The 17586-nt window shown below is 37.8% G+C and overlaps 1 protein-coding gene across 1 annotated transcript; it reads right to left on the bottom strand.

Moving 5' to 3' along the window:
- Positions 1-335: 335 nt before the first annotated feature.
- CENPH (centromere protein H) lies at positions 336-14969 on the bottom strand. Its single transcript, XM_037530292.2, is given in 10 exon segments — positions 336-976; positions 3473-3636; positions 6531-6582; positions 6897-6960; positions 7860-7916; positions 9184-9258; positions 9579-9627; positions 12886-12941; positions 14756-14786; positions 14789-14969. Coding segments are annotated over 10 exon segments (732 nt in total). The 5' UTR covers positions 14880-14969; the 3' UTR covers positions 336-883.
- Positions 14970-17586: the final 2617 nt, after the last annotated feature.

Below are 17586 nucleotides of genomic sequence, written 5' to 3'. Positions count from 1 at the left end.
GTAAAATTATAGCTTTTAAAAATGAAATGGGGGCCTCCCAGGTGGCACAGCAGTTGAGCGCTGGGTTGCGAAGCTGCCCGCGGCTGCGGCGCCGGTTCGATCCCCGGCTGCTCCCCGGCCACCAGAGGAGGGTCCCACATGGCGCGCAGACCTCTCCTGCCGCCCGCTGCTCCCCTCAGCAGTGTACTTCGGTCCTTCTGCCTGCTCTGCTCCCTGCTCTGGCTCTGGTGAATTCTCTCACCCTCCCGCGCTTCTGACTGTACCCAGTGCATGTATAAACAAAACAAACAAACAAACAAACTAAATAAATTAAAAAAAAAAAAATGAAATGGGGTGATATGAAAGGTGGCAAGTTTTATTTTGTAAAAAGAAGAGTAACATTCTTTTTATTTTTTAGTTTACAGAAGTAAAGCATGCTAAATATAGAAATACAGAAAAGACACAATCCCCCTAATGTAACTGTTAACATTTCATATATGCTTTTTTTTCTCTCTTTTTCAAGGTTGAAATGCTTTATTTAGGTCTCTATTCAAATAAGTGAATATACTTTTCTAATGTTCTGGCTGACAAACAAACCCATGTAAGTATTCCTAAGGAAAGTTGGGAATGCCAGGAATGTTGTAGGGAAAACATTCACATACAGTGGAAAGCTGGTATTGATATATTTTAGGCTAATATTTTCACTCTTTTAGGAATATGCCAGTCATTTTAACGATTATATTTAAAATAATAGAGCCCAAGTTATAGTGTTAACTAAAAATTAAAAAAAAAAAAACAGTATTAGAATAGATTCAAAAACACTGAAAATATACTTCAACTGAAATTTGCTTTATAAATGACATATCAAAGATAAGAACAAAGAAATGCCAAAAGAGAATTCTTATTAGATCATGGTGAGATTCTTCTCAAGTTGCAGAACAGTTTCCTTAAGAGCAGAATCCTCTGCCCAATTGGCTTTACTCCCCAAAATGAGGTTCTATAATTAAAAAAAAATTAAAGTTATAAACACTTTCTAGAATTTAACATGATAAAAAAATCTTTGTTCACTAATCTTATCAAATAGTGAACATTTACTAGATTTGCACATTTGCTGTGATCATGAGAAAAAGCATTAATTTTTTTTCATTTCTAATTTCAGTAAAGCTTTAGTCTTGATCCCCACAATGTCAGGGAATACTTACCATATTTAAAATGTGTTTTTAATTGAGTAATGTTGGTTTATAGATTCCAGGTATACAGCATTATAATTTAACATCAATATAATTTAGCATTATATTCATTATCAAAAGTCTAGATTCCATCTACCACAATACAATTGACCCACTTAATATGATTTACCCACCTTCCCTTCTAGTACCCTTATTTACAACAGTTTTTTAATGCTTTATCAGTTTTTGTGGCTAGTTTTTACTTATTCTGGATATTTGCAGTGCATGCTATATTAAAGGAAAAAGACTAGCTATGGTCAAGAATTCACTTCCTACTTCCATGATTAAAAACCAGTAATTTAAGAGTAAATAATAAGCCCTATTTTAAGAATAGACAAAAGTTTCATTCTCAGTCCTTGCAGTTTTAAGACCCTGAAAAATACTTAGAATATTTTTTTTAAAAAGATTATTTATGCATACAAGAACTGGGGTATAGGCCAGAGATGTGGGGGGTGAGAGGATTCACCAGAGACAGAGTGGGAAATAGAACAGGTGGATCAACTGAAATACACTGCTGAGGGGAGCAGTGGGCAAGACAGGAGAGGTCTGCCGTGCCATGTGGGTTTCTCACCAGCTGGCCGGGATCGAACCTGCGCTGCAGAGGCTGCTGAGAGCTTCATAGCACTGCACTCAACCGCCTGCGCCACCAGGGGAGGCCCCTAAATTACTATTAATTTTGATTCAGTGAGGTCATTGCATTGTCAAGCAGGACACAGTTTTGGCCTACTTTAGGAGTCTCTTGTTCTTAAGTTCAACTAGAGGATTTAGTCATGCTTGAATACACACTTCCAACTGTCTTTGTAAATTTGACTAGATTTACATATACTAGACCTTTCATATTTTTATAACAATGTGCTTAATACAGGCCAAAGTTTTAAATATTTTTATATAGTAATATAACACTTCAAATCCGTTTTCAGTAGCATTTCAAGTAGTAACTGTATCTTGAGCCATAGATTTTCAAAGAATGACCAGAATTTTAATTAATTATGATTCTAAGCATTCCTCCATTGTCTATAAAAATATTCTAAGGGATCTCCCTGGTGGTGCAAGGGGTTAAGTCTCAGCACTATGAAGCTATTCATAGCCACTATAGCAAAGCACGAGTTTGATCCCCACCATCCAGGGACCTAGCCCACGTGGTCAGTCTGCCTGTTCTGTTCCCCCCACTCTGTCTCTGGAGAATCCTCTCACCCTCCCGCACATTTGGCCTGTACCCCGGTTCCTGTATGCATGAATAAATAAATCTAAAAAAAAAATAGTAATTTAGATATGAATAAAAATTAAACTCAAAATAACTGTGAAAGCAGTATGAAGGAAACAGTGTCAAAGGAAGTTAAAATGATTCTGTATTTATGATACAATCATCCACTCCAGGTTAGAGTAGGGGATTTGGTCACTCCTAATGCAATCACCAATTGCTACTAAAATAGGAGGTGCAAAATCTGGGGAAGAATTTTTATGGTGAGATATATGACCTCACATTCTACAAGGATATGCTTTATGCACAGTAGGCATTTGTTTTACACATAATAGGCAGCATGGAACCATAAATTTTCTTAACTGAACAATGGCAATTTAGGTGTTTCATATCAATAGTTCCAGAGATATTTTATAACTTTAAAAACAACACCCAGAAGAAATACATAAAGCTTAAAAACTGGGCGGATCTCTGCCTGCCTGTGACTATGCAGGTGCCCCTCACCCCTCTTTTCCTTTCTCCTTTTCCTACTCATCCTTTTAAAATGCAAAATAAACAAAGCCCCAAATTAACAAAACTTAAAAACTGTGCTATTTATTGAGAATTTACTCAAACCAGACACCATGCTACCACATTAGCATGAATTATTTTCTTTGGCTTTCATATGCAGTCTCTCTAATAAGGAAACTGATGCTTAGGAAATTTAAATAATTTGTTCAAGATTTAGCAACTAGTAAAGTAGCAGTCAGAATCTCAACTTTATCTTCCTATCACATTATCCATGTCTTCCCCCAATTTCTAATTTGGAGCTTGATGCTCTGTAGATTGCATCATTCTACTTGCTCAGAGCTGCTAAAATCTTTCCATTTATAAATGCTGAAGTAGAACCATAATGAAAAATCAAAGACTTAAATTTTAAAAGATAGATGAATCCCAGGTATGTCAAAACAATAATATTCAGTAAATTATATTGTCAAGATCAAAAACTGGAAGTTAATAATGTAACAAAATCTATCATTTAAAAAAATTGTTTAACTCCCTTCCTAATTTATAAAAGTGTTACCTGAAACACATGTTGAATAACTGTAGTAATTTGTATTTCCGTCTGTAGGTTTTGTTGTATGGTCTTTATCTTGTCTGAATTTTCCATACTGTCCATACCATCTTTCTGTTTGTTCTTCTCAGTCTGTATTTCTAAAAGCTTACTTTCTGAGGCTTGTTTTAATTCTATAAAATTAAAAATAAAACAATTTATTATAAATAATAACTTTATAAACAAGTACCTTGAAAAATTATGAAGCAGAATAGTTCCTGGTTATTTCAGTGAAGAAAAATTTTAAATGAGCAGCATTTTAGGTTGCATTTTGATCTGAAAATAACTTCCCGAGTGCAAAATCTATTAATTTTCTTCTTAGCTGTACCCTTGGTGAAATGTTCAAGGTATGCATGTGTGACAATGACAGCAATCTACAAATCTTTGAAATAGCATAATGCCAAGGAGGACATACTCTGGGTTGGCAAGATATAAATATAAAAGGAAATACTTCCTCTCCTTTATTAAAAAAACTAATATACCAAACAAGATATATTTTCAATAGAAAGATTCCATTCTCTTTTTTTGTTTTATTTCCCAAAACATTTAAGAATTAAAAGTATTTGAAAATTGCAAATGGATGTGTCTGAAGAGTTTGATTTCTTAACATTAATTAATGTATCAAAAGCAGGTTGGGATGTAATGAAAAATTAAACTTCTAATTAATAGCTAAATGAATAACTGACAAATGAAATTTGAGGGAAAAAATTAAAATAAATGGTGATTAGATTAGATGACCAAGACTATTTCCAACTCTGAGATTACCTACAAATCTGTATATTTAAAAGCAATTAATCATGTCTATACTGATAAATGAAAAAAAGTAGTTTACAACACAAAATAAAATGAGACCAATTTTCCTTTATCCAAATTAAACACTTTTCATAAATATGCTTTTTCCAAATTTTCTACTGAGAATGTTACTTTTGAAATAAATATTTCAATAATTTCAAAGCAAAAGGCATCTCATGTTCATTAAGTTGAAAAGCACAGAAACATATATATCACTTTGATCATTTAAAAATCATACATTGGGGGCCTCCCCGGTGGCGCAGCGGTTGAGCGCTGGGTTGCGAAGCTGCCCGCAGTCTCTGTGGCGCCGGTTCGATCCCCGGCTGCTCCCCGGCCACCGGAGGAGGGTCCCACATGGCGCGCAGACCTCTCCTGCCGCCCGCTGCTCCCCTCAGCAGTGTACTTCGGTCCTTCTGCCTGCTCTGCTCCCCGCTCTGGCTCTGGTGAATTCTCTCACCCTCCCGCGCTTCTGACTGTACCCAGTGCATGTGCAAATGAACAAATAAATAAATAAATAAAATACATGCCTCTTTATAAAAAAAAAAAATAAATAAATAAAATAAAAATCATACATTGGGCCTCCCTGGTGGTGCAGGCGGCTGAGCGCTGCACTGTGAAGATGTCCGCAGCCTCTGCAGCATGGGTTCAATCCCGGCCAGCCAGGGAGAAACCCATATGGCACAGCAGACCTCTCCTGTCTCGCCTGCTGCTCCCTAAGCAGTGTTTTTTGTCAGTCTGCCTATTCTGTTCCCTGCTCTGTCTCTGGTGAATCCTCTTACCCTCTCACACATATGACTTGTACCCTAGTTCTTGTATAAATAAATCTTTAAAAAATAAATATCAATAAAAATCATACATTTATAAATATGTTTATATGGACATAGAAAGTAGCCTGGAATGATACATGCCTAACTTTGCCCACACAAAAAAAGAGACATGAGGGCCTCCCCTGGTGGTGTAGGTGGTTGAGCGCAATGCTATGAAGCTATCTGCAGCCTCTGTAGTGCAGGTTCGATTCTAGCCAGCCTGCGAGAAACCCACATGGCGTGGCATACCTTTCCTGTTTCGCCTGCTGCTCCCCTCCGCAGGGTATTTCAGTCTGCTTGTTCTGTTTCTGCTTTGTCTCTGGTGAATCCTCTCACCCTCCCGCATTGTAACCTATACCCTGGTTCTTGTATGTATGAATAAATAAATCTTTAAAAAAAAAGAGAGAGACATGACATTTACATTATACTTTTCTCTATCAACTGATTTTTCCCCACTGAGAAACTATTCATTTGTAATTTGAAGTCTAAAACAACAAAAATAAATAGAATAATACATATTTTGTATACTTTTTAAATTGCCATGTCCCCACTGGAGCTTTGGGTGAGCTTTGGAGCTTTGGGAGTGAAGCAGGTGCACATATCATGGTGTGAAGTTGGACTCTCAAAATTATATAATTGTGTAAATAACCGATAAATCTGTAAAATTTGGGGGAAAATTGCTGTGTACAAAATATTAAGAAAATTAAGAAATTTCTATTCTTAAGAAAAGTCTTGCATTACAATAGCAGTTGAATTCTTTAAAAAAAAAAAAGATTTATTTATTTATTTATACAAGCACTGGGTATAGTCAGAAGTGTGGGAGGGTAAGAGAATTTACCAGAGCCAGAGGGGAGAGCAGAGCAGTCAGACTGATGAAGTACACTGCTGAGGGGAGCAGCGGGCGGCAGGAGAGGTCTGTGCGCCATGTGGGACCCTCCTCTGGTGGCCGGGGAGCAGCCGGGGATCGAACCGGCGCTGCAGAGGCCGCGGGCAGCTTCTCAACCCAGCGCTCAACCGCTGCGCCACCGGGGAAGGCCCTGAATTCTTTTTTTTTTTTTAAGATTTATTTATTTATTTATACAAGAGCTGGGGTACAGGCCAGAGGCGTGGGAGCATGAGAGAATTCACCAGAGACACAGCAGGGAGCAGAACAGGCAGATGGACCAAAAGCACTGCTGAGGGGAGCAGTGGGCGAGACAGGAGAGGTCTGCCGCACCATGTGGGTATCTCCCTGGCCAGGTGGGCATCAAACCCGCACTGCAGAGGCTGCGGACGCTGTGCTCAACCCGCTGCGCCACCATGGATGCCCCATAATAGCAGTTGAATTCTTTAAAAAAGGAAAAATAATTCTCAGTAGCTGAGCGATCTGGTCTTATCAATCTCCATTGTAAGTGAAATACGTTGTATAAAAAAAATAGTGCTCTACATACGTAACCTCTTCTTTCTAACATCAAGCAGTTTTTCCTCCAAATCCCAAGATACCTGTTATTAGAAATGTAAAGGTTAAAATGCACAAACCTGGAATACATATCCTTGAACATTATATATTTGTTTTTTCTAAAGCTGCAGTCTTTAAATCTTCTATTTCCACATAGCAAAAGAGAGAGAACAATAACATAGTAAGTACATAATTAGTAAAGTTTATTTGCTTAGTCAGAAATTATAGAGTTAAGAAAAAGAGAAAACTTAAGGACAGTGAATTCCAACCCTAGCAGTTCCTTTAGGAGATACCATTTAATCAATAAGTTGTTACCAAAATCATGAGAATTCAAAGGCAACCTAACATGCAAACTTACCTGCTGTGATTTCATTATTAAATTATTTAGCTTCAATATGTGTTTCATGTTATCTATGAGCACACTGAAAAAGAATTTTAAAAAGTCTATTAATCCTACTTAAAAAATTTCATTAATGAATTAGCATATATTTCATTGTATCCAATGTACATGTCAATAGAAAGTCATCATTTAACAAGATAAATTTTAGAAAAGTTTGATGTAAACTAAATTTCTGTTTAAAATTAGACATGCCTTTCCCTAGAAAAGTTTTTGGTCACAGATAATAAAAAATATAAAACTTAGGCATATAGGAACATTTTTTTTAAAAATCTCATATTTAGGGGAGAAAAACTAATTTGCTAAATTGCCCTTTATTTTTGATATACACTTTATTTTTCAGAATAGTTTTAGGTTCACAGTAAAACTGAGTGCAAGATAAATCCATATTCTGCCCTACCACCCCCCAACTGAACAGCCTTCCCACTATCAAAATCCCATGCCAGAGTGGTCCACTTGTTACAAAACATGAACCTACATTTGAAACATCATTATCACCCAAAGTCCATAGTTCAATTCACATGAGGGTTAATTCTTGGTGTACAGTCTAGGGCTATTGACAAAAGTATAACTACATGTGGGCCTCCCTGGTGGCTCAAGGGATTAAGCACCACACTATGAAGCAATCCGCAGCCTCTGTAGCATGAGTTTGATCCCCGGATGGCCAAAGAGAAATCCACATGGCGCAGCAGACCTCTCCTGACTCACCTGCTGCTCCCCTCAGCAGTGTATTTCAGTTAGTCTGCCTGTTCCCTACTCTGTCTCTGGTGAATCCTCTCACCCCCACACCTCTGGCCTGTACCCCAGTTCTTATATGCATAAATAAATAAATCTTAAAAAACAAAAACAAAAACACAAAATCAAAGTACAGATGCCACCTTTACTAAGTCCAGGATAAAAAAAAAGACAAAACAAAAAACATACCTTGTCTTGATGTCAACTTTCTCCAGATTTTTTTTAAGTGCAGTCGAAAGTTGCATCCTATGAAAGGGAAAAAACTTGCATAATAAAATATAGATAACATTTATGGTACATTGAAAAAAAAATGACAAGTTAAAGATTGATTTCTCTTTTCTTTTGAGTTACAACTGATATATAACTGTAGTTTTATTGTATAACAATGATTCAATATATGCATACATTGCAAAATGATCACCACACTAAATTTGCTAAACATCCATTACCATGATTTCCTTTTAAATATAACGTAAAACATAAATAGGTTTTTAAGCAGCATGGTATGGGCAATACTTTTATAAATAAATCATAGATCTATAAAACCAAGATGGATGGGCTGTTAAATATGGCTGTACATGGCCCAGCTGAGGGGTTGAGCTTTGCTCTCCAAGCCATCTACCTCGGTACAGGGCTGGGAGGAAGCTTTAAGGCACTACAGAGATTAACATGGGCTTCAAGTGGAAAAAGCTAGGGAATACAAAGTCACAAGTGACTGTAAACTTTAAAATACGCCTACAGAAAAACAAACATAAATTACTTTTAAATTCAAAAAGCTAATGATACTAAGCTAATGATATTAAAAGCGAACTTTTAACTTATTTAAAGGCAAATAAAGAAAGTTCAATTCATGAAATGAAGATATCTTAATAGCTTTAAAGTCACCTGAGTTAAAAAATATGATCTATCAATATAAAATGACCCAGCATGATATGAGGGAAAAAAGTTCACTGCTAGAAGCAATTAAAAGGGCTTTAGCTACTTTTCAACTAAATGTATTAAGAAATTCATTCAAGGAGCCCAGAAATACAAGGAAGCAATTACAAGTCATTCAGTTACTTGAGATTATTCAGACCACAAGTCTATAACAGACAATGTTCATATTATTAACAGTTGTATACCAGAACCTAGCACAAAACCCAGGACACAGTAAACGATTTTGTTGATAGAATATCAAAATATAGATGCAAAAGCTATAATTAAAATATATTAAACTCAAAGACAATTCTTTTACATGATTAACAGTAACTAGATCAATGAATCCATGTAACCTTTTCAAATACTAAATGGGATTTAATCTTATATAGGTGTTTACTGTGTTGATTGAGATTTCCTTCTTAACCCTGTATTATGTAACTTCATCAAATGATGATATTAATGAAAGATTTAATTTGCCTTCCAGAGCTCAGAATTGTGTGACTATTATCTAATCATCATTCCTCTTGATTAATTCATTGTGACCAGTTAAAATAACCCCTCCACACATTAGCTATACCCATTTTACAATAATTACCTGTCCAGTGCAAGTTTTTTCATTTCAAAAGCTGTTTTCACCTTTTCAATTTCACTTTCCAGGTCTTCAATTTTACTATCAAAGAAGCATGGACAAAAGAATTTCAGCAACATCAGAAAAAGCCATTACTGAATTGTATAAAGTAAACCTTTGGTAAACTAGGACCTTCTGAGATATATACACTATGTTAAGTTCTTGATAAGGAGGATGTCAGAAAGTACTAATATAGCCGTTCACATACATGTAAGTATACATCTCATACTAACAACTTGTCAACAGAGGCATGACAAATTATTTGGAAAAGTAAAGGAAACGTAAATGAAAAGCAATGTTACAAGAGAGGCAATATGCTATCTTAGTGATTACCACAAATAAAACTTAAAAAAATGACGTACCCTTCAATTTGCTTTTCCTGCATGATTTGTTCTGGAGTTTTTTCTTCATCTACAAATAAATAATGTTTTGAATTTAGTAACATTTTACAACAATTTTGTTTGTCAAACAGAAACAAAATTTAAGCCATGCAAATCAAATGTTTGCATTTAGTTTTCAGACTATGAAACAACTGAAAACAATTTTAATATAGTTTATTCAACACAATAGACCCAAAATATTATCATTTTGACATGTAATTAATTTAAATTTACTAGTGAAATATTTCATAATAATTTTTAATGTGCGTATTTTACATTTAAAACTCTTCCCAAGGAGGACTAAGCAGATTTCAAGTGTTAATCAGTCACATGGAATTAGTAGCTACCATACTGGACAAGACAATTTTAGGAGATAAAAGGGAGTAAAAGCAAATACTTTTTCACTGTGAAATGTCCATATATTAGCAATTAGAACGAAAAAGTTTTAAGTACCATGTACAAATGCATCTAAAACCCTGAACAAAATAAAAGTGTATGACCTCTACAATGAAAACTACCAAATACTGAAATGGAAAGATACACCATGTACAAGTATTGGAGAATCAATATTGCTAATATAATAATTTTCTCATATTAATTTACGGGCCCCAATCAAATCTTAATCAAAATTCTATAAGGCTTTTTTTTCTTCTATAGGAATTTATAAGCTGATTTTAAAATCCACACAGAAATGCCAAGGACCTGGAACAAAGTGATTTTGACAAAGGAGAGCAAAGTTGAAGAACACAGAATAACCTTTATCAAGATTAACTATAAAGCTACATTATGGTTTACTGGAAAGACAAATATCTGAAGAGAACAGAGAGGAGTCCAGAAACAGGGTTATATAGAGACACATGGAGAAAGGTAACTCTTTTCAACAAATTGTTCTGTAAAATTGGATTTCTATATGAGAAAAACGAATCTTTAGCCTGACCTTACACTACACACAAAAATTAACACAAAAATGGCTTCCCCGGCAGCTGGCAGGGGTCCCACATGCCCCGACAGACCCTTCCTGCAGTGCCCGCTGCTCCCCTCAGCAGTGTATTTTATCACTCTGCCTATTCTGTTCCCTGCTCTGGCTCTGGTGAATTCTCTCACCCTCCCGCACTTCTAACTGTACCCAGTGCTTGTATAAATAAATAAATAAATCTTTTAAAAAAAAAATAACACAAAAAGGATCACAGACCTTAATATTAAAACAAAAAAGCATAAAAATTCTATAACAAAACATAGGAGAAAGCCGTTGTGACATTGAGGTAGCCAGAGATTTCTTACATAAACTCAAAAATTACAAACCACAGAAGAAAGATAAATGATAAATTGTACATCATCAAAATTAAAACCCTCTACTCCTCAAAAGACACTGTTAAGAAAATAAAAAAGCAAGCAACAAACTGGGAGAAAATATCCACACTAACTAGACATTTATGAGAAATGGGACTTGATTTATATATAAATAAGAATGCCAAATCAGTAAGGCAACAATCCAATTGAAAACTAGTGGTAGGGGGCCTCCCCAGTGGTGCAGCGGTTGAGCGCTGGGCTGAAAAGCTGGCCACAGCCTCTGCAGCGCCGGTTCAATCTCCGGCCACCAGCGAGGGTCCCACATGGCACAACAGACCTCTCCTGCCACACCCGCTGCTCCCCTCAGCAGTGTATTTCATCAGTCTGCCTGTTCTGTTCCCCGCTCTGGTGAATTCTCTCACCCTCCCACACTTCTGACTGTACTCAGTGCTTGCATAAATAAATAAATAAATCTTTTTTTTTTTTTAATGGAATTTTCCATATAGGGAAAATAAGGACTTTAGGAGGTTGTAGATTCCTTAATTACTTGCATTTTAGCTCTAATGTAACCTTCAGAGAAGCATCATTATTCTACCTTGCTTCATAATCACCTTGCATGTTTCTTTACCTGCTTTGCTATATAAGAATGTAAACTCCATAAGGGTAAAATCTTGTTCAACATCGCATCTCTATGCCTAACATGGTGGCAGGGACATATTAAACACTCAGGAGTGAATGTAAGAATACCTATAGGGCCTCCCTGGTGGCGCAAGGAGTTAAGACACAGCCTATGAAGCAGTCCCCAGCCTCTACAGCACGAGTTTGATCCCCCGGCAGGTCAGGGAGCAACCCACATGGCGCAGCAGACCTCTCCTGACTCACCTGCTGCTCCCCTCAGCAGTGTACTTCAGTCAATCTGCTTGTTCTGTTCCCCACTCTGTCTCTGGGGAATCCTCTCACCCCCCACACCTCTGGCCTGTACCCCAGCTCTTGTATGCATAAATAAATAAATCTTAAAAAAAAAATACCTATAAAGATAATTCCACAATGGTCCAAATTTTGAAAAAACCTTTTCTTTATACCCTGTTCTCCAAGGATAAAGATTATCCTTTTTTATTAAATGGGCTTTCATGTCAAGAAAAGCACTGGCCATTTCCTACCTCTCATCTCTGAGATAAACATTAATTTAATACAAGAAACATTAGCTTTGGGAACAAGGAGACCACCAGTTGTTTCAAAGGGAGGAAAGTGACCAACAGACATCTCTGAGGTAAGCATTACTGATATAATGCAAAGGTCAGAGCTTTGGAGACAAGAAGGTCAGGTTTAAATACCAGTTCTACAATTTCTATTTATAGTAATCAGAAAAGAGGCCAGGTGGCCCACTTTATAGTACTTTTTTTTTTCTTTTTCAACAAAATGACTTTAGAATATTTGTGACCCATGCGCTTATAAATCAAGTGGCAACAGATGGTCAGAAGATGTAATTCCATTATTTATTATTTTCTTGGTTCCTGAGATTTTTTGATTCATGATTTTCAAAGGAAAATTTAATTTTTCTGTGTTTAGAATAAGAAACTGCCACTTACAACTTTAAGTTGACCTCCCTTCTGCCTATCATTTCTATAATCCAGTATTTCTCCAAGTAATGGTCTCACATCACTTACTTAACAATCATTGGGTTTGCCAATTTGATTTTCAAGTTGTTGATAGAACTTGTTCTATGATCCCTTCAGCCCAAGGGATTTCACAACTCTGACCAAAAGAATGTAAATGCCCTGCATTGTTATTTGGCTGTTTAAAATATTTTTTTCTAAATCCCTAACTAGTTCCCGAGGGCTTGAGTAAGCCTGCTTTCAGTCTTCCTACACGGTATAGTATTGCATTTTGCTGCCTCTCCTATTCCCTAAATAATTTTTTGTAAAGCTGATTTCCTTTTCCCTAAAGTTTTGTTCACCACCAAATTTATACAACTTTATCTGAAAATGAAAATACTTACTTGCATCAACCATTGATTTATATTCCAAGAGTTGTTGTTTTGTCTGTGTTCTCAGTCTGAAAAGAAGAGAAAGTGATGTTTATTCAGGTTTTATTCACCACTGTATTATAACCTAACTCCTAATTTTTTGGGAAGCAGATGCAACTAAATGAGTACAAATAAACTCAACATTAAAGTCTTCCAGTAGAGCTTATTTTACTTAAAATGGACATAAAGAGTTTTAAGGATTCAGCGGAAGCACAAAATGGAATATAGTGGGGAAAAACAGTATCTATGAAGACGTTAAAAATGTGATTCTCAATATATTCTTAATGAGCCACACCCAAATGGGCCTCCATGAAAACTGCTACGTAAAGAAATAAATCAAAATAGTGAAACCTACAAACACTGTGTTACAGATTCTCTATTCCTTGGATTTTGCTGCCTCAAAATTGTCCTATGATATATTGAATCCAAAATCATACATAAACAAAGAAAAGCTATGGGTAAAGTGGCAATTAGTTATTAAGTTGTACTTAAGGGTTGCTTCCAACTTACATAGCAGTTTCATAAAGCTGAAACTATTTTTATTTGGAGACCTATTTAAGTAGCTAAGAAACACGGAACAAATTTTTTTAAAGCTCCATGGCCAGTTCCTTATGTTTCAAAATCTTAAATTAAAAGGACAGGTTAAATAGGTGAACAAGACAACTGAAAGAATATTTTCTTTCTAGGCAGAGATGGAAATGGGACTCGTACGTCTTTAATATTTAGTATTTCATATTGTAGGTAGAACAGAATTTTTAAAAGGAGGTTTATTATTAGTCAAGGCCTTCTAAAGCTAAAATACGGTTATAAGGCTTATCTCTCCCAATCCTAATTTTCCCCCCATAAAATTTAGATGGTAAGACTGCAAATTTTTTTTTCTGTAAAGGATCAGATAATAAATACTTTAGACTTCATTAGTCATATAGTGTCAGTTGTTATCACTCATGGGTCCTTGTATTAGGAAAGCTGTGTTCCAATACAAATTTAGGGATACTGAAATTTTTGAATTTCATGTTATTAAATATTTTTGTAATTTTCCCCCCTAACCATTTATTTCTTTTGTTGGTTATTTTTTCCTTTTATCATTATTTATTTATTTATATTTTATTTTATAATTCTTACAGTATTTTTCTTTTTTGCACAATGTATGCATTTTCATCTTGGTTATATTCCCCATACAATTGCACCCCCCTTATTTTAACCCTTATCCCTCCTCTCCCCCCTCTCCCACCCGTGTGTCTCTGGTTTGTAGTTGCTTGTTGATTTTGATTTTTTTACATGAAAACTATTCCTAGCTCCGGGGGCCACACAAAAACAGGCGGCAAGATGAATTTAGCTCAAGGCCTCTCAGTTCACTGGATCAGATTGACGTCCCTTATCAAATCTTCCCCTAGGTACTGCTTAGTGGAAAAATGTAAACACTGCAGTCTCGATAGGAAAATATGAATATTTTCATTAATACCCATTATTCTTGTGCACTGAAAAGGGTCGTAGATACAGGAGAAAGGGGGCAAGGTAACCTCCGTTGCATAGCTCGGGTCTTGGATACAGTCCACCTGTTTGAAAATCCGCACCCTGGGGCGCAAGGGGGAAGGAACAGGGCGATTACAGACCCAAAGGACCCTACGCTAAACGCTTGCCCCGGAGGGTGTCATTTAATTCCCATAACGACTCTACTAGGAGGGTGTCATTTTCCTCTCCCTTGGGAAGGATCGTAAGTCGTCGGAGTGAATGCTGCAGTCACACAGCTACCGGTGACCAGAATCCCGACACCGGATAAACAGAGGGCAGAGCTGAACCACCACGCCCACTTGGCCTCCGCCCTCGGGCCACTGGGAACGACCTGAGAAGCAGGGTCACACGGTCCTCGGGGACGTCTCTCGGGCGCCGGCGACCTGTGGGGGTCCGCCTTCAGCGCCGGAGTCCGCGGGCTCGGAGACTGCATGATCCTCAGCTTGCTCGTCCATTCTAGCGGGCGCGAAAAGCGGCCCTCCCGGGCCTGCACAACACGCCACAGCGACAGTTGTTTTTCCCGCCACAAAACTGACTCCCGGAAGGGGCGGGAACCAGCAGTCAGGCCACGCCCCTTCCGCCCCACGGTCACGTCTTTCCGCCACGGACTGGGATTACTGGGATTGCAGGGATTGCAGTGTAGCACTTCCTGTTGTCCAGGCTGCACTGGTTGAAATCGTTGCAGGCCGCTAATGAAAAGTTCAAAGAACTGGGGGCCTCCCTGGTGGCGCAAGGGGTCAAGATGCAACCTATGAAGCTAACCGCAGCTACTGCAGCACGAGTTCGATCCCCAGCCAGGGAGCTACCCAGATGGTGCAGCAGACCTCTCCTGGCTCGCCTGCTGCTCCCCTAAGCAGTGTGTTTCAGTCAATCTGCCTGTTCTGTTCCCGACCCTGTCTCTGGTGAATCCTTTCACCCCCTGCACCACTGGCCTATACCCCAGTTCCTGTATGCATAAATAATTAAAAAAAAAAAAAAGTTCAAAGAACCAGAAGCGCTATCTCTACGGAACTAGCCACAGGCCTGCAACCATTTAAGCCTCTCCTAGGGTATCGGGAACCGCGCCTGGTGGGGAAGACGGGTCAAAAATGGCCTTAGTCTGGACTGTGAGACCTGCAGTACAAGTTTTTTTGCCCATTTTGGCACATGTTCTAGATCTTCACCTTGGAAAATGGGTGTGTATTGAAGGCTGGTATTGGAGAAACATTGGTGGGTTCTTTAAGGTGACATTTGACCTGAACTCAGGGCTAGACCCCCTCATTTGGCGGAGAAACAAGGTGTTCAGTTCAGAGACATCTGTGGCCTCTCAAGTACCAAGCAGTATTGACACTTGAACCTGACTTCCAGCGTGAAATCCCGTGTGCCCCCAAGTGTCAACCTGTAGTTTCAGCTGGTTATAATTGAACTTTACCAGCTGTGCGGTGATTGGGGTAATGGAGAAAATGCAGGGAACCATAAACAATTGATGCATTTGTCGTTTTTCCTTTTGGTCGGTAGTGTAAAGGACGCTGTCCTTGCAGCACAAGCACAATCAGTCCGGATTTTTTGTTTTCAAAGAAGTGACCTCATAGTTCTTTTTTAACTTTTACTACTTTTTCTGGAATGCCTTTAGCATCTCCTATCAATCTCTTCCTTTCAACAGGTCGTTTATCAGGTGTCTACTGGTCAAATGTGGGAAAAAGACAATGCAATAGTTCTCCAGTCTGAGCATGCATCAAAATCATGGGAGGGTGGGCCTCCCTGGTGGCACAAGGGATTAATTAAGCACAGCAGTATGAAGCAATCTGCAGCCTCTGCAGCCTGAGTTGGATCCCTGGTGGGCCAGGGAACAACACACATGGCGCAGCAGACCTCTTCTGGCTCACCTGCCTCTCCCCTCAGTAGTGTACCTGGGTGGATCTGCCTGTTCTGTTCCCTACTCTGTCTCTGGTGAATCCTCTCACCCCCCTTTACCTCTGGCCTGCACCCCCAGCTCTTGTATGCATAAATAAATAAATCTAAAAAAATCATGGAGGATGGTTAAAAAATTGCTAGATGCCTCATTAGTTGCTGATTTGCGTTCTATTAAGTTTTCATATGATATTGCTGTTGCTGACTAGGGGCGACACTTCGAGAATCATTCTATTAATATATTTTAACAAATTTTTAAAATTACAGAGTAAAGCAAAAAAAGTGAGGGGAGAGTGAGGAGCGTTTCTTTAAAGAAAATGTCCATTACTATAGATGGGATGATAACTACTATCATGTTACTCCTGTGAGATAAATGATTCAAAGCCTAGTATCATTGATCAATGCAGAGAATGAAAGCAGCAACTTCACAGCAAAGATGTATCTGGTGATTATCACTTAACAAGATGATCAAACTTGGTATCACCAGTAGTCTAACAATCTGATGACTCCAGTACCATGCATTAAGTACACATCACCTATGTTCTAGTCTAAGGTAACTATGAAGAAACAATCACACAAGAACTATAGACAATAATCTGGACAACTCCTCCTAATATTTTTTGAACCATTGCATTGAGGAAATTTGAATATGTTTTGCATATTATATATTTTCCTAGTGTGATAGAGATATTGGTTATTTAGAAAAATAATCTTGATTCTTGAAGTTTGAAGGTGAAATTATCTTGACAGCTGAATTTTACTTTCAAATGGCTTTGAAAAAGAAAAGGAGCTTGTGTATATATACGTATTGGTGTGATTAACAGTTACTCCATATTTTCTTAGCTTAAGTATATATATGTTTAATATTATTATAAATCACTACTACTTTGCTCCTATTAAATATTTACAGAAGTCATCAAATACTTTACTACAAATAAGACTAAATTTCAAAAAGGCATTTTTGGGCCTCCCTGGTGGCGCTAGGGGTTAAGCACCGCATTATGAAGTAATCTGCAGCGTCTGCAGCATGAGTTCGATCCCTGGCTAGCCAGGGAGAAACTCACATGGTGCTACAGACCTCTCCTGTCTCACCCGCTGCTCCTCTCAGCAGTGTATTTCAGTGGATCTGCCTGTTCTGCCCCCCCACTCTGTCTTTCGTGAATCCTCTCAACCCCCCGCATCTCTGGCCTGTACCCCTGCTCTTGTATGCATCTTAAAAAAAGGCATTTTTATAGCCCACACCCCTAATGACTTTAAATGACTAACATAATA

Source organism: Talpa occidentalis, unplaced genomic scaffold (assembly GCF_014898055.3).
Source record: "Talpa occidentalis isolate TD23 unplaced genomic scaffold, MPIMG_talOcc4v2.1 talOcc4.6, whole genome shotgun sequence".
NCBI lineage: Eukaryota > Metazoa > Chordata > Mammalia > Eulipotyphla > Talpidae > Talpa > Talpa occidentalis.
The sequence above is the reverse complement of the archived record's forward strand: the minus strand, read 5'-3'. Positions and strand labels throughout refer to the sequence as shown.